This window comes from Sceloporus undulatus, chromosome 1 (assembly GCF_019175285.1).
Source record: "Sceloporus undulatus isolate JIND9_A2432 ecotype Alabama chromosome 1, SceUnd_v1.1, whole genome shotgun sequence".
In the NCBI taxonomy this organism is placed as follows: domain Eukaryota; kingdom Metazoa; phylum Chordata; class Lepidosauria; order Squamata; family Phrynosomatidae; genus Sceloporus; species Sceloporus undulatus.
In genome coordinates this window covers 368,007,528-368,032,771 of record NC_056522.1, presented here as the reverse complement: position 1 = coordinate 368,032,771, position 25,244 = coordinate 368,007,528, and the positions used below count along the sequence as shown (strand labels likewise).

The window sequence follows — 25,244 nt, the reverse complement described above, 5'->3', positions numbered from 1 at the left end:
ATTGTTCAGATTGTTTCTGACTTATGGCGACCCTGAGGAGGAGGTTTGCCATTGCCTTCCCCTGAGGCTGGGAGCGTGTGACTTGCACCCAAGGTCACCCAGTGGGTTTCATGGCCGAGCTGGGAATCGAACCCTGGTCTCCAGAGTCATAGTCCAACCACTATGCCACAAACTGCACAGCATTAAAAGCCCAATCCTAGTTAGTTTGTAAAAGCTTGACAGCACAGAAATGTTTTGACCTACTGTTGGAAAGAAAGCAAGGATGTAGGTTGAGTATCCCTTATGCAGAATTCCGATGTCCCAAATACTCCAAAAAATGAAACTTTTTTCCATGGTTGGCTGAGATAGTGAAACATTTTCTGATGGTTCCGTGGACACAAACTTTGTGTCACGCACAAAATTATTAAAATAATGCATAAAATTACCTTTAGACTCTGTGTGTAACGTGTATATGAAACACGAGATATTTCATTATGAATGTGTGTGCAAATGCAGACATTCCAAAATCCAGCTGATTAGGGAATAAAATACTCATCAGAATCCTAGAAGCATGGAGTTGGAAGAAACCAAAAGGGCAATCCAATCCTATCCCCTGCCATGCAGGAAAACACAAAGCACCTCCGACAGATGGCTATCCAGCCTGTTTGAAAATCTCCAAAGATGCAGACTCCACCACTTTATGAAAGAGTGTGTTTCACTGCTCTTACTGTCCAGAAGTTCTTCCTAATGTTGAAATGGAATCTCTTTTCCTGTAGTTTGCATCCATTGCTCCATATCCTTGTCTCTGGAACAGCAGGGGGGGAAAGCCCTCTCCATCCCAAATATGACACCCCTTCAAGTATTTAAACAGGGCTATCATGTAACCTCTTAACCATCTCTTCTCCAGGCTAAACATACCCAGCTCCCTAAGTCTCCCATTGTAAGGCATGGTTTCCAGACCCTTTGCCATTTTGGTCACCTTCTTCTGGACACACTCCAGCTCTCAACCTGCTTTTTGAATGGCAGTGCACAGAAATGAACCTGGAAAACAAAGGCCAAGAGGGAAAAGGAAAACATGAAAATAATTTTAAAATATCAAGATAAACCGTTAGCTGTTACTAGTATATTATTAGGATTATTGTTTGCTCAGGCTGCTACCAGAAATAAAGTTTGATATCATTTTATCCGCCATGGCTCAATGCTATGGAATTTGTGATTTGTAGTTTTGTGGGTTATCCTTCTCTGTCAGAGAGCTCTGGTGCCACAGCAAACTACAAATCCCAGGATTCCATAGGATGGAGCCATGACAGTTAAAACATTGTCAAACTGCATTAATTCTGCAGTGTGGCATCAGCTATGGGATGGAGTATTCTACATGAGAGCATGGCTGGTTGCGCAGGAATACTTTACAATGCTGTTGTCCCTTGTGCTTATTCCAATTACCATGTGAATCTGCCCCAAATAGAATTACACAGCCAGAGACCAGATAACTCTAGGACAACATTCAAGTGTGTGGTGGCTACTTTAAAACCTGTTGCATAACAGATAGACAGGCATTTTTGGGTGGAAGGAGGAACATTGGTATCAGTGAAACAGGTCTCTTACGCAAGCTAGCGACTTCACCTCCAGAATAGGCTGGACTCACACATCTGACAATGCCAGCTTCTTCATTTGTTCAAGCTGCAATTTAATAATTATATCCTTAGCTAATGTGCTTGTGGCTAACTCATCTTGCCTTTTAAGGCTTAGCCCTACCATCATTAAAATCTCCCCAGCGTGGCAAGTAGCTTTCTAACAAGTCAATTGATCTGTTTTTTTCTGTTGTTTTTTCTCTCCTCCTTCCCCAGTGTGTCCATTCTGATCTTTAATACTTCTCGGCAATGCTTTGTTGTGGTGAAGCAGTTCCGTCCAGGTAATCCTCTTCCTTTGCTTTACTTTTTAAACATTTACAGGCTTAGTAGTTTTTAAATAAACAAAACAGATGGGCCTATGCATTGCTGTGGTGTTAATATTTTTTTCAGCAGCCAAGGAAGTTGCACCCAGCCTTGTTAAATTGATGTGTGCTAAGCTTCCTGTTCGGGTGTTTCCATCCTGAATCCTGTCAACATCTCTAGCAGCTTTTGCTCTTTCCATTCAGAGGGAGAGAATATTTATCCTACAGTATTTGTATCTTTCTCTACCGCTGAGGCAAAGGGATGAGAAAAGATTGGAAAAGTTACTTTTGGGCAACAGCTCCTCAAATCCTTTGGTCAACATGGCCACATGCTATAGCACAGTGGTTAAATGCCAGTACTGCAGGCACAAGGTTGTGAGTTCAATCCCAGGGTCTGCACAGCCCCTTAGCCTTCCATCCTTTCATAGCTCAGTAAAATGAGTACCTAGCTTGTTGGGGGCAATTGGCTTACAGATTGTAAGTCAGTTAGAGAGCGCTGAGTTCACTGATAAGGGGTATAGAAATGTAAATGCTATAGCTACAGCTATTGCTATGTTGTTATCCAAGGAAGAGCTAGTGTGGTATAGTGGTTTGATTGTTGGAAGACCAGGGCTCCAATATCCATTCAGCCATTGATATTTGGAAAGTTGTTGTCCAAGGAAGAGCCAGAATGGTGTAGTAGTCTGAGTATTGGGCTAGGACTCTGTGAGAGCAAGATTTGAGTACTCATTCAACCATGGGGGTAGAATTCAGAGACAGAGTTGTGGTAGTCTCGAATGTTAATATGAAAAGACATTGGGCCCTCAGTATCCGCAGGAGATATTCCTCCACAGATGCCAACATCATATTGACTTGAGTGGTGACGCAGCCACACAGCCACACCACCATTGAACACAATGGCACTTTGGAGGAGCCTCCTCCTTTTCTTCCTCCTCCTGCCTTGTGCTGGGCCTCACCTCATCTCGCCTTCCTCTTCCTCCTCCTCCTCCTCTTCCTTCTCCTCCCTTCATGCTGTGCCATCTCTTCCTGCTCCCACTATGCCTCACCTTCCTCTTCCTCCCACCACGCAGCACCTTCCTCCTCCTCCTCCTCCTTTTCCTTCCATCTTGCACCCTTTCTCCTTCATCGCTTCCTCCTCCCTCCTCGTACCATGCCTCACCTTTCTCTTCTGCCTCTTCCTTCCATCGGGCCACCCCTTTCTCCTCCTCCTCTTCTTCCTCATCCTCTACCCACTCCATGGGCTTGCCATCCACATATGCTTAAATCCTTGGATGACAAGTCTGTGGATAAGGAGGGCCCACTGTATCACCTTTGAGACTAACTGAGTGATAAAGGTTGTAGCATAAGCTTTTGTGGACTTGGTCTACTTCCTCAGATTGATGGAGTGAACTGGTGCCCAGAAAGGACCTTTATATTCAGACTGTATGAATAGCCATGGAAATGCAAAACTTGTCAGTATGGTGATGAGATGAAAACCTCAGTTTTAACAATGAGGGACCCTTTGCATGCTGTCATTTTACCACTGAAACTCATTGTGTGAACTTGGGAAAATAACACTCTTTCAGCCTTTATCTAAGGCTCAGATCCTGTGACTTTATTCCAGAACAGATTGGTGAACAGGATGAGGTGCCATAATGCTCCATTAAGCAAGACACTGATATCTGTCCTCCCTTACTTTCTAAGCCCGAACTTTGAGCTGCAGCCACCTCCTCCCTAACACAGCTTTTGGCTCGCCAGTGGAGAGGGAGAGGAGGAGATGTGGCAGTGCTGCTGACAAGAGCAGAATCATGTCCAGCATATCCTGCCATCCTGGACACACTGAGAAGAGCCATTCCTCCCCCCCTCCACAAAGGAGGCAATAGTGTTGTTGGGGGGGATATCTGTGGCTAAAAGTTGGGTTATGGAAGGTGAAGGAAAACAGGTACCCTGGTCCACCTTGACAGAGTGTTGCAGTGTCTGATCCGGATCCTCTTTCTGTTCAAGATTAAAATTACAGTTTCTCCTACCCAGATCCAATCTGGCACTCTAGCCTTTGAAGAAGGCAATGACAAACCTCCTCCAAATAAATATTGCCCCAAAAGAAAAAGCCCATGGTAGGTCACCATAGATTAAAGTTGACTTGGTGATATAACATAACAACAGCAGGTCTAAAAGTAACTTTTCCAAGCTGTGCCAGAGAGAATGATTTGTCTGAAGAAGCTGAGTGAGCTCCATATGTCCACACTGAAGGATTGCATATAAATGGATGGCCACATGTCCTGCTTTGCAAGCCAGAATCCTTTGCTTGACGGCTGTTATAGGGAAGTCTTCTATTTGAAGGTGTCTTCTCTTAGAAAAGCTCTCTTGTTAGGGATGTCATTCCTCCCTTATTTCATTCTTGAAAGAAGATAGGTAATTTGAGCAAATTTTTTCCTGATGCATGAAAGTGTTCAAAAACAGTTTACTAAGACTGTTTAAATTCTGTTGCCTGTGCAGAAAATACTATAATTGTGAATTTAATCAGTGCAAAATTTGCACATGGGTTGTTGGTTGGGATTGCACAGAAGACAACATATTCTGTGTAAAAATAGTTTTCTGAGTGAAAAAAAAAATAATTTGTGAAGATTCTGTCAAGAAAAGTATTTTCCCCCAGCCCTTGTTAAACCATTTTCCATCAGAAGTGTCCATCCTAAGTATGATTTTAAGATAAAGAACCATAATGATGTTGAACAGGGGATTTGAAATTGCCTGTTAACAGCACTTGGAGTAGGAAGACAAATCACAAATCACTTACAGTCCTCTCCCCTGTGGTAAGAAACAAATGATGCAGTAATTGTTTCTAAATTTGCACCAATACATCTAAATCAGCATATGCCAATTTTGTACAAATCCCCCTTTTGTCCGTTTTCTTGGTAACATGCAAGTGGATATACCCGACTGTCTTTCTAAAGACTAGATTTTACAAATCCACAGGGAAGTATAACAGCATAGAAAGAAGTAAAGTTGTAATAAAATAGGCTAAAAGAGAAATAAAGAATAGGATAGCATAAAACAACAGCTCATATAAACGTGCATAAACCATTGCTATGAATTAAAATTTCGGGGTGGGGGGTGTTCTTAGCCTAGGAGTTATATGACAGTAACAAGGGCTCCTGGTAAGGAGTTCCAAAAGGAAAATACCACTCAGAAAATTCCTCCCTGTACTGTCTCTCCATCTCATGAGTGATGGCAGGGGAACCCAGAGATGGGCTTTGACTGCTTGTCATTGTGGCATAAGCAGTTCTTGATATCTCTTACTGTCGAGGGAGGATTTGAACCAAACTCCCCCCTTTCCAAGTCTAATATACTATTCCCAGTATACTACAATGTGCAGAGCTTAAAAAAGTTACTTTTGAAAAAAAGGAATATTGTGCTTCATGAAAGTGCCCTCCATAAGCAAGCAGTTCTATGTAGAGTCACCCCTCCACATTTGCAGGGGTTAGGGGTTGAGAACCCCTGCAAAAGTGGAAAAACCGTAAATATGCTAGCCCTCCCTCAGTATGAATGATAAAGTGTCCTCTCCCACCAAGAGCATTCTTTATCATTCATGTTGAGGGAGGGCTAACATATTTATGTTGTTTCCACTTTTGTAGGGGTTCTCAGCCCCTAACCCCTGCAAATGTGGAGGGATGACTGTATATATGACCACCTGTATCTCTCCTTGCAACCTTGCAACATAGCCTCCCCCACATTTCCAAATTGCTTCCATTTTCAATCTGATGTTAGCAGCCACTGGCCAGGAAGGGGGGGGTAGAGGAAGAGAGGAGAGAAGTTGGATCTTCCCTGGAAGGGGCTGCAAACATCCGATTCAAAGGGAAGGACTTTGGAAATGAGAAGGATGCAAAGTTTGGCAAAGCAGGGGAATGTACAGTGTTAGTTTTCACTGGCTGGGATCAAGGGTGAGGAGGAAGGAGGTGAAGAGGTTGACCCTGTTACGCAGGTTACAAAATCATGAATAGTGAAAACCAAAAATCTGAAACCTGCAAATGTAGAGAGCTGACTGTATTCCTTCTTCTTAAAAGGAACTTTCCAAGGTCTGAGTTAGTAACCTTGGCCTTGTCAGCACAGGCCAAATACACCAGCCTCCCTGTATCCACTTCATGGGGAGTCCAAACAATGCAGTCCTTGGGAAGTCCAAACAATGGCAGTCCTTGGGGAGACCAAATGACATCTGGCACATGCAGCACAAGAACCGGGTTATAATATCCCTAAAATGCATTATTTAAAAACTTACTTTTACTCCAGATCTTCCGGGAAGATAGCGGTAGCAAGTACATTTTTATACCACTTATCAGTGAACTAGCACTCCTTAAGCAGTTTACAAATTGCCCCTAACAAGCTGGGTACTCATTTTAGCAACCTATGAAAGGATGGAAGGTGAATGGCCCTCCTCTAGGATTGAATTTACAACATTGTGGTTGCAGTACCAGCATTTAACCACTGCGCCACCAGGCTCCCTATGCTGTGTCGCTGGGCAGCTGTTTGAAATGTGTCCTACGGTGCCACCTGGCACATCTGCTGTGGTGCCAACCCCTTGCTCTAAGATCAGAATGAAGTGACATGGATGCATCAGGCAGTTCAGCAGGCTGCACATGTGAACAGCTTCCCTGGTGATACAACAGTGGGCCAAGTAATGGGGAGGCAGGGCAGCTTCAGGACCAGGCTGGCCCATGCAGACAAAGCCCTACTCAACTGAACCTCAGCTACAACTACTATGGTACAAAGATCCACCAAAATCTCAATAGCTCTATCTTTTATTTTGTGTTTTGTTTGTTCAGGACTACAAATACTTTCCTTCACCCACCCACCCCACCATAGCAACATTTCAAAAAGGGACACCAAAATACAGAGTTGTCCGTTTTTTCAGTGGGTTTGTGTCTGTGGTTTGAAAAGCAGTCTTAACTCTTAGAAATTTAGCAGGTGACGTTCTTCATACCACTTGCCTCCATGGCATCTGTTTAACTTTATGCATGTCCAGCAGCTGTTAAAGGCACAGGAGCAGGGCTAATAATAAAGGTGGCACCACTACAACAAAGGCCGCTAGTAACAGTGGCGTGTCTTTTAGCAGCCTTCACGATGACATATAAACCAAATGAGTAGTATGGATAGAATCCATTCCTTTGTGTTTTCTTTTATGTTATTATTTGGCTCTTAGCATTTCCTTTAGGAGGGTATTACCACAACAGCTGTTTCTAGATTAATGTAAAAGGTCTGTAGCAAATTCCACCCAGCAATCTATGCAGGAGGGGAGTATATGTTCAAAAAGGGAGGGTGGCAGTGTTCAAACACACATGCATGCTTTTCATAACTCTGCAAAACAGCAGCTGAATTGACAGGCTGAAAGACTCATCATGGAGCACATGGTACATCATGCACAGTCCAACGTCCCATCAGCGATCAATGAATTCTGTGAAATTTGTCTTGAGACAGAAGTTGTACAGAAGTAATGCTAGCAGGGGGGGAAATAAAATCAAACTTTGTATAACATTCAGTATGCCCTCCATTTTTCTAACAGCATTAATTGATTCCCACTCCCACCCACCCCCAAAATACACAGAACATTGGATGCTCCATTGCCTTCTAAGTGCAGCCATTACTTCCCAGTTGTGTGCTCAGTTATAAGAAATTTAGATGTGCTAACCGTATTAAGTGGTTTCAGTTTATTTATACACATGCCTCTAAGACTTTTTAAAGCCTGTTGCAATCTGAAAGCAAAGTGCCGGGTGTCATTAAAGTGTATTTACTTTATGAGTTCTACTATTAAAATCTGGAGTGGTAACAGAGAAAAGGATGGATGGATGACTTACTCTAGGATTGTTATATTGTCATCTTATTCCAGATATCCCCTTTATTTTATTTATTTTTTTAAAAAAATAGAAACGTGAGTCTTTCATCTTTAGTCTGGGTAAAGTCAACGATCCAATTAATGGGTCTGCTGTCACCTCATTTGTTTTAAGAGCAGCAGGCCAACCATTAAACTGTTAGCCCACATTATTTTACCGAGTGAACAAGAATCATCAGTGTAAATGAAAATCCATTGGGCCCAAGGTCTCTTTCACACTACAGTTACAGTACTTTCAGTGGCAAGACTATTCCTATGGAATCCAGAATTCTAGTTCCATGAGGTATTTAGAATTCTCTGCCAGACAGCTCTAGCACCTCACTAAACTACAAATCTCAGGATTACAGAGGATGTAGCTGTAGCAGTTTAAGTAGTATTAAAGTGCTATAATTGTGTAATGTGAAAGTGACCTGATGAAAGATCCTGTGGGATTCTGACTCACACACTGAGTTTCAGATCATCAGGGTCTGCCTTGTATACTTCCATGTCAGAAAATATGACGCACACACATTACATTTCTTTAAACACAAAGAGCAATGTGCTTGACTGCACGCATACTGTGTTTTGCTGGTGTGGCTGAGCTGTGTCAGCTCTGCCCAACCATTATGCAAAGTGAGATAACTGTTTCAGGCTGCAGATATTCTCATTAAACAGGTAGTCGATTCTTACTTAGTTTGTTATCACCGTATTTTACTTGCCAGGGATGGGGAGGGGTGCTTTTCGGCATTTCTACCTTATACCTTATTACCAGGCTTTTTGAAGGACCGTATCTCCCTGTATGAGCCCATTAGGGTTTACGATCATCAGGAGAGGCCCTCCTCTCTGTCCCACCATCTTCTCAGGTGTGTTTGGTGGGAACAAGGGAGAAGGCCTTCTTGGTGGCTGCTCCCAGACTTTGGAGCTTCTTCCCCAAAGAGGCCAGGATGGCCCCATCCTTGCTGTCTTTCCAATGGCAAGCTAAAACATTTTTGTGCCACCAGGCCTTTACAGACAGTTGAGGTTGGGCTCTTAATGCTCTGTGGTGCTGGATTTGAAGGATTTTAAGAGTCTGTATATAGTTTTATTTTTATTGTTTTAATGTGTTTTTAGTATTCTTAACTGTTTTAAGTGCTTTTATCTTTCAAATTGCATCTAATTCTTTTAATGACTAATGTGTTTTAATATTATGCTAGTTTAGGGGCTGTCCAGATCGCACCAAAGGGGTGGTCTGCAGCCGCCCCTTTACTGGCCGGATCGGGGGCATGGCCACCTCACACCGTGGACCTGATCCGGGCTCTGGAAAGCACAAAAAGGAGCTGCAAAATGCCCTCCAAAGGGGCATCATAGCCATGGCAGCGCGGCTTTATGATGCTCCTTCACTGCTGCATCATGTGGATAATGGAGGGGCATCATAATGGCACCCTAGGGGCGGGCTTAGGGTGCCTAGTGTGCGGACTCTGCACACTAATTCCGCCCACAGGCCAACACAAAGTGCCGCTCTGTATACGGTCCATATTCCCATTTAATGCCCACTTTTGTGAGTTTTAATTGTATTGTTTATTTTTTTAATTTGTAAGCTGCTTTGTGTCCCATTTGGGTGGGGGGAGTGGGATATAAATAATCAGCAGTAGCATCACTAATATAATTCCGCCTTATGTTCCAAAATAACTTGAATGGCGGGTGGAGGCACCATTTTTGCTATTCTGCTTCAGGCAGCAACATATCGTAGGTCAGCCCTTGTAGTTGTTTCACTTGCTTTGTTTCTCATTAATATATGAACAAGAGGAACACGTGTGTTCAAGAAGACGACAAGCAACTGAGGTTTTTCTTTCTTTATGTTTCTCAGCTGTCTATATGTGTGAGATGGAGCGGAAGTATCCTCAAGATTTTGAGGGTAAAAGCCAGGAGAGCTGGTGCCACCTGCCAAATTGCTTGCCTGCCTCAGTGGGAGTAACGTATGAACTCTGTGCCGGTATTGTAGACAAGCCAGAGCTGTCCTTGGAAGAAATTGCTTGCAAAGAAATTATGGAAGAGTGTGGTTATGATGTCCCTGTCACCAACCTGAAGAGAATTACTTCATACAGGTAAGAAGGGTATTGAGGAAGATGATTCTGAAAGTGAATATAACCCAGTGGTGGTTGGTGGTTTCCCTGTGAATGGGCAGTGCATCCACTCTAGGTTTTAATCTGAATATAAAAGGAGCTATCCAATCTGCTGAACCATCAAGTTGCCACTGATATCATGCAAATATATATTGCGGCCTACTAGATATTTTGATTAGGCCCTTTCTACATGTGCCAAATAAAACAGCCTTCCTCCATCGTCTCAGCAGGATGTCTGGATGACACACGACTTAAACCCCAGTGCTTGTGCAAAGAGACTGGATTCTTTTTTTAAAACTCCCTGTTTGCTCCTTAAAATTTCCATAAGTTTGAAACAACTTGATGGAACACAGTATCAAGGTATTTGTGCAGCCCTCCCCCCCTTTTTTCCCCAATCCCAAAATAATAGCAAATAAAAGAGGCTTATTTAGTACATGCAATGTTCTTTTGCTAATCAAATTGCAAGAACCTGTGGTCAACCAACTATTAGGAAGAACGTCATGATGCTATAATCTGTTCGACAATGGAACCGTCTGACTCAGGGGGTACTGGACTCTATTTCATTGGATGTTTTTACAAAGAGGTTGGGTGGCCATTTATCAAGGTGCTTTTTAGCCCTGGATTTCCTGCATCAGTAGAAGGTTAAACTAGACAAACCACAGAGTTCATTCCCACTCTGTGATTCTTTGGTATCTGTTGGGTTTTGGTTCTAGGACCCCTCATGGATACCAAATCTATGAATGCTCAAGTCCCATTAAATACAGTGGCATAGTAAAATGGTGCCCCTTATATAAAATGGCAAAATCAAGGTTTGTTTTTGGAATTTATTTTTAAATTTTCAAGCCATGGATGCTTGAATCTGTGAATAAAAAATTCATGTATAGAGAGCTGACTGTATACAATAAATCTAAGCTTTGGTGGGCCACCATTACTTGGCTAGTAGACTGAGGGCCAGGACAGATGGCTTGAAGGGATGGCTTGATCACTGGAGGTGGGACTGCAGCAACCACATGCCATGGCCCCGATCCCGCTTTTTGCTCAAGCCACTCCTTTTTGAGCCGGCTTTTCCGCCGCCGCTGCAGCTTTACAGCACTCCTGTGGCATGCAGTGTATAAATGCCGCACTTTCGGAGTGCCGCAAAGTGCCTGCCATGTGGGAGGCTTCACGGTGGCTTCCTACCAGAATGGAGGTCGTGTGTCAGCTAAACAACACGCCCCCAAGGTGCCAGGAAGCCGCTGCAAAGGGGCCTTCTGTTTTGCCCCTTGTTGTTCAACTGTGTTAGACACCTTACTTTGTGATCCATGAGTTAAAGAGAGTGAGAACACTACAGAACTGTGTTGAAGGGGGGGGGAGGGTTCTTTGTCTTCAAACTACCTAATCTCAATACCTTCCGAACAGTAAAAGAGTTTTAGATTGTATAAACTGGGAAAGAGACATGTTATTATGAAATAGTGTATAGCAGAATCAAAATCTTTTAGTTTAAGAGAAAATGCTTTTAAAGACAAATAATTTTCCATGCTGTTTTAGGAGATTCTACAAGCATTGGAATTCTGCATGCACCCAACAACAGTATCATCCGTCCTCAAAATAATGTACTTTGTCAGGTGATGTACAGAAGCCATGGCAGCAAACAAATATTGAATTTGTGAGGGACACTTCTTGTATCAGACCAGTATTGCCAGCTGCCTTGGGTCCCATCCCAGACAGAAAAGGCATGTAGAAATTCAATAAATGAAACATACTCTGTGTAGGCCATACTATTTACTTGTGGTTTTCAAAGGGCTTAGGGCTTTCTTAGCCCTGCTGTCTGAGCTAAACAAAAACAAAGCTAGACATCTCTGGATTGAACCTGAGACGCCTTGGTTGTCAACCCACCAACGCTGAGTTTGGTCAATGATCCTTTATAAAAAATAACCCGGAGCTGAGGAAAGCGTGAGTGCTGAGAAGTAATAAATGTGTTTATCACAGCCTCAACAATAGCCAATGGAGAATTCTTTACCTGATGCAGTTGTAACTGATACAAGTTCTATTCCTGGGTAGGTGTGGTTTTAGAGGGGTGTTACACAAAAAAGACGTGCTTCTTCTACAGTGAGCTTGCACCAGAAGCCTAACAAGACTTTGGACCATTAATTGTCAATCTTGTCCCTTTCATTAAAAAAAAAGCGTGTCAAATACTCTGTCCAGAAAGAAGATGTTCTGCATGGGAAGGTGGCGGAAGACATCTCATCTCTCTTGATGAATTTCCCCATCCCACCTGATTTTCTCTGCAGCATTTAAACCCAGTTAACCATGCTGTAACAAAGCTTGGGATAATCATTAAAGTGTGGTGTGGTGGTTCTATTTATTTTTTCTGAGTTTTGCCATAACTGCGATTTAAAATGTCCAAGTTTCTAAAAATTCACCCCTCATAACTCGCCTATAAGTCGACCCCCTGTTAAGTTGTGGCGGTTTGGGCGTAATTATGGTTTTGCTGTGTAGTCTGGTACCATTTGGGCATGTGCCGGATCTTGGTGCGCCGCTGTGCCAAGCTCAGTTCCAGAGACTAACTTTTGGGCTCAGCAAAGGAGGATTGATGAGAGAGGGCTGTCCAGGACAGATTACATTTTTGCCTTTCATGAAGGGTGTTCCCTTTTTATAAGAGTTAAAGTACAGTATTTACACTGTCTGTGGATAAGTCGTTCAGGTTTTTTAGGTCAATTCTTTGACTAAAATTTCTAGTCTTATACATGAGTATTCTGTAAACAATACAGATTTTTAAGAAGCACGTGTGTGTTTTTGCTGTGGACTTCAAGCCATTCCCACTTCTAGGCGGACCCTAATGTGAACTTATCAAGGGGCTTTCCTGGAAAAGATTTGTTCACAGAAGGTTTGTCATTGCCTTCCAGAGACGTAAACAGAACATACAAAATTGTGCATATAAATACAGTGGACCTTGTTATACGCTGGTGGTTCCAGATCCCCCTATAACAAATCTGTGTAAGCTCAAATCCCTTAAATATAATGACATAACAAAATGGTGTCCCTTTAAAAAATGGAAATCAAGGTTTGATTTGAAATTTTACTTTTTTTAACATTTTCAAACTGTGTATGCTGAATCTCTGTATAAAAATCAGTGTAAGAAGGGCTGACTGTAGCAATCTTGAAAAAAATTGGGCATATGGGTTTTTAAAATATTTATTTATTTATTTAAATTATATCCCACCTTTATCTAAACAGAATTCAAGACGACGTTCAGTACAGTAGGCCACATTGCTGGGGTTAGGGGCACAGGACCACTGTGAAAGTGAAAAATGCAATTAAAACTACACTTTTTCCTCTCAGGATCTTGTGGTTCTCCAATGCAACTCTATGGCCAACATCTGCCACAAGTTGACCATAGAATCATACTGGAGAACCTACATAGCCCAGAGAAGTGTTTTCCTAAGTAATATCTAGATCTCCAGCACATTCTATGGTCAGTTTCTCTGGAGGACCTAGGGATCCTAGAGAGAACATTCTATCACATCTGCAAATAATCAAAACCGCAAAGTCGAAGTCAGATGTGGAGGCCAACAGTATTTTAAAAGATCAAACTAAAACATTAATTTACAAATTGAAAGGATTAACATATTATTATTTTTTTAAAATGATTAAAAACATTTTAAAATGTATTTAAAACACTTTCCAGTAAAGATGAAAAATACAACACATCACTTTACACACCAGTATGGCTCTGTATTTAAAATTCAAAGGCCTGCCAAAATAAAAATGTCTTCAGCTACTGCGGGAAAGAAAGCAAGGAGGCAGCCAGCCACCCAGGCCTTCCTGTGGAAGGGAGTTCCGTAGTCTGGGAACAGCCACAGAAAGGCTCTTTCCTTCACCAACCAGGCCTGCAAAAATAGTGAGAAGAGGAGAAAACGCTCCCCTGCAATCTTAAAGCCCACACTCGCTTGTGTAATACTCTGGACCCATCTAGGGCTTTAAAGGCCAACACATTGCTTTGAATTTTGTGCAAAATTGTTTTTCTGTGCAATATTTGGTTATGCAAGATTGCTGGATTTTACACAGAAAAAAAAGCCCTCACATTTGGCTGCCTGGAAACAGTCTTTTTTATTTTCTTTGTTGGCGAAATACACAGTTCTCACACAAAAAACAGGCCATATGTGTTTGTGCTATATATTTCCTGAAGCACTTCAGATGAGAAATACCAGACAAAAACTGTGTAGAATATTTGTTTTCTCCCCATCGAGGAGAAAAAAGTGGAAATTACTTGTCCTCACTTGAGAGAATAAATAGTCAAATATTAACATCCTTATCCTGCACTATGCAAACATGTGCTGAATTGCCAATCCCTTACAGAACGGTGGAAGAAGTGCCAGATTGCCTGAGCATTTTTGACTTGTGGCGATCCTAATGAGAACCTATCATAAGGTTTTCTTGGCAGTTTCTTCAGAGGTTGTTTCCCATTGCCATACTCTGGGCTGAGAGAGTGTGGTTTGCCCAAGGTCACCCAGTAGGTTTTTAAGCTCAAGTGGGGAATCAAACCTTGACTCCCAGAGTCATAGTCCACACTCAAAACTTTTTATAGGGTAGTATAAAAAGATATTGTGTTCCTTTGGGGATCCATTTTGTTATACTAGCATTATGGGTTATTTTATTTTATTTATTTATGCCACCTTCTCCCCAGATTGGGACCCAAGGTGGCTTACAGAAGAAATCAATTAAGTGCTTTCAATTTTCAAAACAAAATTAAAACAATTTAAAACAGATTGCTGTACAAAGGATTTGGTTTTTGGATTTTAAAATTGAATAGAATCAGATCTGAAAGAGAAGCCATGTATGTGTGTGTTATGTCTAGTATTTGGAATAAGGAAATGTCAAGAATTAAAATCTAAAATGAAATGTGCTCCTAGCCTTCTGCCTCCCCAGATTGTAGCCTGTGTAAAAAAGCATCTGTTCTTAGAATTAGAATACACGTTGAAATGTATGAAGAAAGTAGCAACTCAAAAAGAATGAAAACTTTATTTGCTTTTCCTCTTGACAACTCTATTGAAGTGGACACTGACATGTCTTCTTTCTTTTCTTTTTCTTTTTTTTTAAAGAAAAGGAAAGAAAAGAAAGCTCAGAATTAAATCCAAACTCACAGCTGTCAATCCTGGCAAATGTCGCTTCCTGCTGGATAATGAGTTTTGGCTAAAGGGAGGGGGATGGATGAGGGGAATGTTTCTCTCTACTCCCTGGAGCCAGATTAGAGGAATGGGTTTGCTAGATGAAAAGGTGCTTTCTTCAGCACGAAAGAAAGGTTGCAGTCTTCGTGCACTTTTGGCAATAACCTCACTGCCGCTCGACCAAGACTCACTCCTGGGCAAACACAGGATCAGGCCAGACGTTATCCCTAGCATGTTGATCATCTTTTGTCAATGTGCCATTCAATGTGCTGAAGGAACACATGGGGCTATTTAATTATGCACTTAACTGCCCCAATCAGGTCTCTCCAGGGTCCTTCCCAAGTCATGTTTTTTAGTGTGATAATTCTGGGTTTGTTATTCACACTGTGAAACCACATCGATCCACACTCTGTGAGTTTGATTGTTCACCCGTGCAAGCATTGAATAAAGATGGATATCCCAGTCTCTATTCAGGTCTATCAGTCTATTTGCATTGGTTTTGCACACTATCAATGATGGAGATTTTTTTAAAAAAAACTCAGGGAAAACCCCAATATTGATTATCCTGGATTGTGGGGGGGGGGTTGGCAGCCTCCTCCCAAATAAAATTAATCAGGTGCAACCCAGATTCATCCTGAATTATTTCACAGTGTGAATAAACTCCTGTGGTAACAAAAAACAAGGAAAAAAGGCCCATTGCACTGTTGTTTTAAGGCCAGACTTAAAATTGGGACATGGATTGAAACTAAATTTCAAAGGCCCTAGACTTTGTTAGCTGACATGGTTGGGAACCATCCCACCAGCATCTCCTACAGCTGAACCCACAAGAGTTGACACTTGGAGACTGGGCTTGTTGCAGTAACCAAAGGTGTGCAGTAATAGTCTCATGTCACTTGGGGCAAAAATATCTCTTCACAGGAAGAATAGAGTGCTGCAAGAAAACTGCTCACAATTGCACAGCAAAGGACAAGATGATGAGTCCATCCACCCCAATATTGTCCCCTTCAACAAGCAGCGTATGTCCAGACCTCCAGGTTTTCCCCACTTTTGAACTTAGTTGCCTCAACATACATATGTTATCTGTTGTTGTGTGCCTTTAAGAAGTTTCCGCCTTATAATGACCCTAAGGTGAATCTATCATGAGGGTTTTCTGGCACGTTACTTCAGAAGGGGGTTGCCATTGCCTTCCTCTGAGGCTGAGAGAGTATGACTTGCCAAAGACCACCCAGTGGGTTCATTTTTCCCACCAGTGTGATCACACTTGTGAATTTTGCACAGAAAGCCTTGAACTATAACTACTAGCCTTCAAAAACTGCATGTTTTTCAAATATTTTCTCACAGTAGGAAAAAAAATGCTGAAATTACTGCTTGCTACCTTTGAAAAGCTACTTAGTGAAAAGTTACATCCCTACCTTACAGGGGCCACTGCACAGATACAGAGACAATGTGTTTTTAGCGCAACAATGCAAATCATCTCACTCATGCATTCCAGGTTTGTTATTCACACTATGGAACTGCATTGATGCACTTCTCTGCAAGTTCAGTTGCTCACACATGCAAGCATTCGCATAAAGATGGAGTCAACAATGAGAATGCATTCAGAGCATGTTAAAGGCATACAGCATTTTATTCTGGGTTTATTTGGGTCTATTCGCATTGGTTATTCAAAGTACTAACAATCCGGATCTTTTTTAAAAACTCAGAGGACAACCTGATACTGATTATCCTGGATTAAGTGGAGAGTTTTACATGTGAATAACCCCATAGAAACAAAGGAAAGTAGAAGAGGAAAAAGATTTTTTTTGTCCCATTGCGTTTTACAATTTTTATTGGGGAAAAAAAGCTTTGAGGTTGAAAGTAAAATGTTGCAGCCAAAAAATAGTTCATGACAACAGAAACATTGTTTGAATATCATCATCATCATTTAAAGAGAACTACAGCCTGACACATTTTTCCCATGTGGGACAAATGTGGACACATGTGGCATTCCGAATATGGTCGAAAGTGTTGAAAGATTTTTGCATTCTCTTTCTCCCTCCTTAGATAGATATGGATTTCCTGCATGCAAACTCTCCTCTCTCTCTCTCTCTCTCTCTCTCTCTCTCATTCAAACTAACCCTAGATCACTCCCCATTTGAGACTAACAGACATTCTTTCTAAAGATTTTCTCCTGAACTGTGGGAGATAAGCCTTGGTATCTGTGTTCAATGGTTAGTGCTAGAATTACAAACCACGGAAGCGGCTCCTTTTTGCAGTGCAATTGCACTGCCGCAAACCACCAGAGACAGCACAATATCATCTCAGCTGTGCAGCATTGTTTGGACGCTGCGCTGCTGCAACGTCAGCTATGCGCGCCGTGTGGGTGGTGCTGCACAGCTACGACGTCCTCGTCATATGCTAGGGTTGTGGGGCGTGTGCACACACCACCCCGAGGCAACCCAAGCACATCACCATGACGCAAAGGGCCGGTATGTACCGGGCCATAGTTAGACACAGGCACACTTCTGCTACTGTGCTGATTTTAAAGCTAGAACTTAACAGGCTTGGCTTTGATATTTTTGATATGTCAATATTTTTGTTTCCTTAATAAAAGCTGAAGCTTTAGGAAACTTAAACTACCCTACATAAATTCCAAAAGTTATTAATGAGGAAGAAGGCAAGCAAGAGTTTACTTTCCCCGGAGTCGAAGCGAAGGGTAAGATTTTGCCCTCATCCTTCCTCTCCCCATGTTAAGTGAGGACAAAGCACTTTTGCATTTTGAATTCAGTTTACAGCAATTGGAGTAAGAAGAGGGAAAAGAGGGGGGAGGGAAGAGAATCTGGGACAATTGAAAAGCTGCTGAAAAGGTGGAATGGCCAAGAATTAATCATGACTATCCCTGCCATATTAGACCAGCAGAGGGGACGGCATGCTTGATGCCCATAAGAGTGGACACATTATATCCCATAACAGGGTCTCACTTCATATTTAATATTGGAAATAGGGTGGCTTTGATATTTGCCAATATACAGCGCTAATGTTGCATAATGTACTCGACATGGTAATTTACACAAATACCATTTAACCTCGCTGCATGGTTGTTAATGGCTGGAGTACAATGAAATGCTTTATAATTAGCAAGATCACCTGCCAGTACACCTGTCTGCCGATACTATAATATGAGATAATTTTGTGTCAATTGCTCCATGTGTGTCTGTGCGTGTGTGTTTTTCAGCACCTGCTACTTACAGCCTTAGAACTGTGTAAAGGTCCAAAGAAATTACCTTAATTGCTGTTCATCAGCTCCCCCATTATGCGTGTACATGGATTTGGCATGCAGTACAAAGAATGGCATGATTCTGGATTTGCTCATAAGCATAGTATCAGTCTCTCTCTCTCTCTCTCTCTCTCTCTCTCTCTCTCTTTCTTTCTTTTCTTCCCTCTCTCCCTTGAAGTAATCTACTTAGATATAAAACAAACAAGATATTCTTTCAGCTAAATTCTGTTTTATTATAGAATAGGTTTCATACTTTCACTGGAGCTTTATACTTATAAAGTATGGGAAGAAGAATGAATATCTCTTTTTCAACATGAATGCCAAAACACGCAGTAAAATTGTAGGTAAACTATAAGAGGAATATAGCAAAATGTAGTAACTGGGGAGACTGTATGTATGTATTCCTGTACGCATATATCGATTTACAACACTGACAAATCTGTGACAGATTAATTTGCAGCATTTTGAACTGAATACTTCAAGGCTAGTTCCTTTTAAGAACATTACTGCTGTTGTTATTTTTAATTTATATACAGCAACCCCTCCATTTTTGCGGGGGTCCATTCCAGACCCCCTGCGTGCACAAACAGAAAATTTCCGGAATTCAAGCCCCATTGGTGCTTTGTGTCGCTGGGCGCAGCCTTCAGACGGCTGCGCCCAGCAAAGCAAGAGAGAAAGGGGCCAAGTGGCCCCTTTCTCCTTTTCCCCACCACCGTGGGGTGTCCTTGGGGCTTGAAGCCCCAAGGACACTCCTTTTCAGGCTGCAGGGAAGTGGCGTTTTGCGGATCGGGGCCTCAGCGGCTGCCGTTCTGGCAGCTGAGGCCCCGATACACCGGGGAAAGGGGCGGGTACAGCCCGCCCCAAATGGGCGGTCTGTAACCCGCCATAGTTTCCTTTCAGGTGAGAATCATGTGACCATCCAGATATTGTTGGACTGCAACCCCCTGCACACCTAGTCTATGAATCCAATAGTGAAAAAGGCTTTGGATTACAGCCCAGCAACACGGTTTCCACTCTGATCTACAGCAGCTGATGTTCCAGAAATTTACTTGAAATAATGTTATGTCTTGTCGGGGATATTTAAGATTTTAGATCATGATTGATGTTATATCATTTATGCAGGTTTGTGTGGAACTATTCTAGAAATCCAGAAATTAAGCTTATTTTGTATTATCTAGTTTTGTGTTGATTTTATTTATGCTATCTGCTTTCCTTTGTTAGTTTGATTAGGATATGTAATAAGCAAACCTACATCTAAATTCTATCTATGTTTGTTTCCTTTCTATCCTTAAAGATCTGGAGTTGGTGTGACAGGATCAAAGCAGACATTATTTTATGCTGAAGTAACTGATGAGATGAAAGCCAGTGCAGGTGGTGGTCAGCCGGAAGAAGGCGAGCTGATTGAAGTTATAGAAATACCTCTTCAGGACTCCATGAATTTTGCATTTGACGAAACATTCCCTAAAACAATGGGCGTCATCTTCAGCTTCATGTGGTTCCAGACCAACATTGCCCCAAAATTGCTACAGAAATAAAACAAGCACAGAATTGCATTGGGAGCATGGGAAATAAAATTAAAAATAGGGGGTGGGGGGAAATAACCAAACCATTTCTAACATACCTGATTGATGTAGGTGAGAAGCCTCCTTCAGGAGAGATTCACAAGGACTGCAGCTATACTGCAGAAATAATCCAGTTTGACAACACTTAAGTGCCATGATTCAGTTATATAGAATTCTGGGAATTGTAGTTTGTTGTGGCACCAAAGCTTTCTGTCAGAAGATTAAATATCTCAAAAACTACAAATTCTAGAATTTCATAGCATTGAGCCAAAGCAGTGTCAAACTGCATTAATTCTGCAGTGGTGATGCAGCCAAAGGCAAGATAGGAGATGAGGAACCTGAATTTGGGGGGGGAGTGATTCAGATGGATTGAAGTTTTTTACCAATCATTTATGGCTAGCGGCATGATCCTCACACGCATGCATATTTCATTGGCAATGAGTTTTGACAGCTCTTATTTTGTTGTTGATTAGTGGAGCCATCCAGCTTCATGCTGGTTAGAATAGGCCTTAGTTTGATATACCAATCTGTTTAAAGTTGTACAGCTGACAGCTAGACACATTCCTGCTCCATCTGAGTGAAACCATGTCCACTGAGACTCTTCAGCATGCCCACTTACATGGTGCACCTCTCCAGAAAAAGGTCTTCCCACTCCATGCCTCTGAGGGGAACTGGCCCACAGGGTAAGTGCATGGGTCGAAATCCTCAGCCTACTCTACCCAGATTTTAAATTGTATTGCATTATATTGACTGCATAACTATGTGGTGGTCTGAGAAGTCTGCTACATATTGGCTGAAAGTGGCACTTCAATGGACTATTTCAATGAATTAAAATTAACGTGTATTTTAAACCAACTAATTTCCATGTACACACCCTGTACCCACCCCTTTTTTAAGGATGCAAAGTTTCAGGTGTCTAGTTTTTCATGGTCTTTTGCCCCTATGCCTTTGGCAGATATAGAGATTCGATTATTACAGATATTAATATGAAAGTAACACTGGACAAAATAGAAGCTGCTAGAGCTGAGAATGCAAAATTTGGTTGTCTGATCTTGTTGATAGGGTGGCACATACCTGCCATCTTCAATGTTAGGAGAACAGGTCCTCTTACAGACTGAAAATTGGTTGAAGGACGGTAAACAGCGCAAGTATAAATGTGAACTTTTTTTTCAGTGGAAGGATGTGAGCAGTGGAGCCTCAAAGATCTGTACTGGGGCCAGTGCATAGTGTGGCTAATAAATACAGTTATTGTGTGTGTGTTTTTTTAATCTTTCTTTCACACTAGAATCTGAATGGTAGAAAATTCAAAACCATCTTCACTTAACACATAGTTAAATGTGAATTCACTGCCACAGGTTGTAAGTAAAATCATAGAGTTGGACGAGACCTCAAAGACCATCCAGTCCAACTCCTTGCCCTGTAGGAACACGCAGTCAAAGCATTCTCAACAGATGGTGATCCAGATTTTGTTTAAAGCCCTCCAAAGAAGGAGTCGCCACCACACTTCAAGGCAACATATTCCATTGTCGAACGATTCTTACCATCAGGAAGTTCTCCCTAATGTTTAGGGGGAATCTGTGTAGTTGTGCTTGGATGGCGTTTAAGGGCCTTGGATAAATTCATGGTGGTTTTGGTCATTGTGGCTAAACAGGGTGGTCATGTATCACTTCCAGGATCGGGGGCATTGTGCCTTGTACATCAATTGCTGAGGGACATATGGTATAGGGTTCAGTTGTGCTCCCCTCTCTCCTATGACTGGGCCGGGTTGGTGACACTCCAGATGTTATTTAACTGCAACTCCCTTTGTCAACATGTCTAATAGTGAAGAATGCTGAGAGTTGCAGTCCAAGAACATTTGGGCCATAAATTCCCCACCCCTCTCCTAAGCATCTGACTGACCACCATGTGAACCGAATTTTAGCTTTCTCTGTCAGAGAGCTCTGGTGCCACAACAAATTACAAATCCCAGGATTCCATTGCATTGAGCCATGGCAGTTAAAGCAGTGTCAATCTGCATTCCTTCTGATGCAGCATTAGTTACTGTTTTTTTAGTGGTGGTACGGCTGCTTTAATTTCTGTTGTAAATCGTCTCGGGAACTATGAAGAGGCTGGCTACAGACATTTCAAATAGGTCTGCAAGAAGAAGGAAAGACATGAAAATAGGTTAGGCTTAGTCATGTTGTCAATGCCAGAAATGGGTATCTGCACTGTAGAAATAATACAGTTTGACATGACTTTACCTGCCATGACTCCACCCTACAGGACCTTGGGTTTGCAGTTTTGTGAAACTGAAATAAGAGCCCACAGCACCTAGTATTTGTGGTCTCCCATCCAAGTTTGCCCTGTTTAGCTTCCAAGATCAGATGGGATTTGGTGCTTTTGGGCTAGTTAGATTTCCATAGCCAGGGAGCAGCCGCCACGCAGGCTCTTTCCTGAGACCCCACAAGATTTTTTTATTTATGTTTTTATTTATTTTCTTATATCCCGCCTTTCTACCAACATAGGGACTCAAGGCGGCAAGAGGTACAAGATGTACTTCTAATGGTGGGACCAAGAGAAAGCTCTCTCCTGAAGCTCTTAGAACTTGGGTAGGCATATAGAGAGATTGGGGGCTTCTCTATATTGGCCAGTATATTCTGGGCTGCCCCCAGAGTATTCAGGCTCTGGTGCTCTCCCGGATTCCCCCATTACCTACACACTGTATTAATGCTGGATGGCTGTCTATACACTATCCTCACTGTCACTAAGCACCATTGCCTCCAGTCATTGCCTCTGAGGTCAGAAATGAGGTTCCCAGCATCAGGCTTAAGGAAACCATGCCCTATAAGGAATAGTTTAAGGTGCTAGGTATGTTTAGCCTGAAGAAGTGAAGGTAAAGAGGTGACATGATAGTCATGTTTAAATATTTGAAGGGATGTCATTTTGAGGATGGAGCAAGCTTGTTTTCTGCTACTCCAGAGACTAGGACCCGGAACAGTGGATTCAAACTACAGGAAGAGACATTCCCCCTCAAAATTAGCAGGAACTTCCTAATGGTAAGAACTGTTGGACAGAAGAACAAACTCCCTCAGCGAGTGGTGGAGTCTTCTTCTTTGGAGGTTTTTAAACAGAAGCTGTATGGCCATCTGTTTGGGATGCATTGACTGTGTCTTCCTGCATGGCAGGGGGTTGGACTTGATGGTCCTTGAGGTCTCTTCCAATGCTAACATTCTATGAATCACATGGCTGGGCGCTTTGCTGTGACCTCAGAGCGAGTGATTTGCACCAGTAATGGAGGCACTGGGCGACAGTGAGGTGTCAATACAAGTGCCCCAGGTTTTCCTGAAAAATCTGGAGCAATAGGTGGGTTATTTTAAACGAATTTAAGGTTGGCCTTAGAGGATGGCAATGGCAAACCCCCTCTGAAGAAACATGCCAAGAAAACCCCATGATAGGGTTGCCAGAAGTCAGAAACAACTTGAAGGCACCCAACAACAACAAAAAAGATGAGCCCTGCCTTTCAGAGACTATCCCTTCATGCAGCTGGGGTGACTTGATGTGCCACTGGGTCCACCTTGAGAACATGGCACTTACAGTCCCACCACATCAGCAGACCAAAGGGTGTGGGGCTGCTTTCAGCCCAAGAGGGATCAAGACATCCTGAGAGCCAACTCTTTCAAGCTGGCTTTTCACAGTGGCAGCTTATAGCGTCTGTGTCTGTGAAGTAGCCAAGTCTGCTGCAGGTTTCAACCCACACTTTGAGGAAGGTATCTGCATTGTCAGACCTAATTGAGGATAGTATTCAGTGCCTTAAATAGCTAAAATCGACATTTTGTTTGAACAGATTCACTGCGTGGTAGCCACCAGCTGCTGTTGTTGCTGACTCTGGTCTAACCCCTCTGGTTAAATCCGCTGTCTTGTAAGTATGACTACCTGAAGCTTGCCTTGCTGGTCAGTCTGTTCCTTAACCATCCACCTGCCTCCAAGCTGCTCCCTTTGATAAGAAAGCTGTGATCACAGTCCTATGATAATTGAGTCACAGCCTGTATAAGAGAATGCTATTTACATTTTCATCTCTTTGTAATGAGGCATCACATACACACACCGTTCATTAGGAGATATGAATATCATCCAGTACCCAGCAGTGACCTTTGATTTCCGTGCGGCATCAATCCACCGTTCCCCGTGGCACTATCTGTGAAAAAGAATAACATCCGAGCCACATGGCCTTAGTTGGCAGAACATCTCTTGAGATTAGTTGCTTTGGAACATGCATTTTAAATCGCCCCACTGACACAGATAGCATTGCCATGGTAATTAATACTAACACAGCGAGGGAACAGCACGCGGAGGATTGTATGTGCATGGTGGCAGGAGGGGGTGTCTCTGTTTCACAAACAGAGCACTTTAGATTCCCTCTGCTTCGGAGGAGGGCTGTTATTACATAAATTATCTTCCACCTTTCCTAGTATGCCACCTTCCCAAGAATTCCTAAAGGCTGTGTTTCTTAAGATGAAGCTACTAACATGACAATTCTAAGTGACCATTTTGGAAGTGAGAGCCAGAAGCAAGAATGCAAGTTGTTGGATTCATGCAAATACTCTTCTGATATTTTCACAGAATCGTAGAGCACAGGGGCATCCAGTCCAACTCCCTCGCATGCAGGAAGACATAGAGCACTCCTGACAGATGGCCATTCAGCCTCTGTTTAAAAACCTCCAAAGAAAAAGACCCCACCACTCTCCAAGGGAGTGTGTTCCACTGTTGAAGAAGTTCCTCCTAATGTTGTGGTGGAATCTTTTTTTCTGCAGCTGGCATCCATTGTTCCATGTCCTATTCTCTGGAGCAGCAGAAAACAAGCTTGCTCCATCCTCGACATGACACCCCTTCAAATATTTAAACAGTATTATCTTGTTCTCTTTTAACTGTCTCTTCTCCAGGTTAAACATACCTACTTCCCTAAGTCATAGGGCTTTATGGTTTCCAGACCCTTCACTATTTTAGTCACTCTCCTCTGGACACTCCAGCTTCTCAACATCCTTTTTGAATTGCGATGCGCAAAAAGGGACGCAGTGTTCCAGGCCATTTTAAAGTTATTTTTTATTTTGCATACCCTCCCACCCTGAGGCCTGCCATTAACAACAGAACAATCCACATGCAAATCACTCCTGCCTTTCCAGGTCACACAATATATATACCCAAGTCCTTTCCAGCCAAGCATTCTCTGAAGATGCCAGCCACAGATGCTGGCGAAACGTCAGGAAGAAACTCTTCTTGAATATGGCCACCTAGCCCAAAAAAACCCACAAAAAACTATTTTTTATTTGTTTGTTTGTTTAAAGAGCTTCTCCAAACTGACCAAAGCTGTGTATATATTAAAATTCACAACAGGCAACTATTAAAAAAAACAATACCTGAATCATGGTAGAAAAGAAAATGATAAATAG

At 42.3% G+C, this 25,244-nt stretch overlaps 1 protein-coding gene and 1 long non-coding RNA gene across 3 annotated transcripts in view; both read left to right on the top strand.

Annotated features, from left to right (window-relative positions):
* The window catches only part of NUDT14 (nudix hydrolase 14), a 65,266-nt gene extending 44,195 nt beyond the window's left edge, over positions 1-21,071 (top strand). For both annotated transcript variants that reach the window (XM_042446512.1, XM_042446513.1), the window contains exons 3-5: positions 1,827-1,891; positions 9,598-9,835; positions 19,551-21,071. In XM_042446512.1, the coding sequence (XP_042302446.1) occupies positions 1,827-1,891; positions 9,598-9,835; positions 19,551-19,791 (544 nt within the window). In that variant the 3' untranslated portion in view covers positions 19,792-21,071. The remainder of the gene's footprint in view (positions 1-1,826; positions 1,892-9,597; positions 9,836-19,550) is intronic.
* Positions 21,072-23,606: 2,535 nt separating this feature from the next.
* Positions 23,607-25,244, top strand: part of LOC121919161 — a 19,720-nt gene continuing 18,082 nt past the window's right edge. The window contains exon 1 of the long non-coding RNA XR_006101409.1: positions 23,607-23,716. This is a non-coding gene — a long non-coding RNA (uncharacterized LOC121919161). The remainder of the gene's footprint in view (positions 23,717-25,244) is intronic.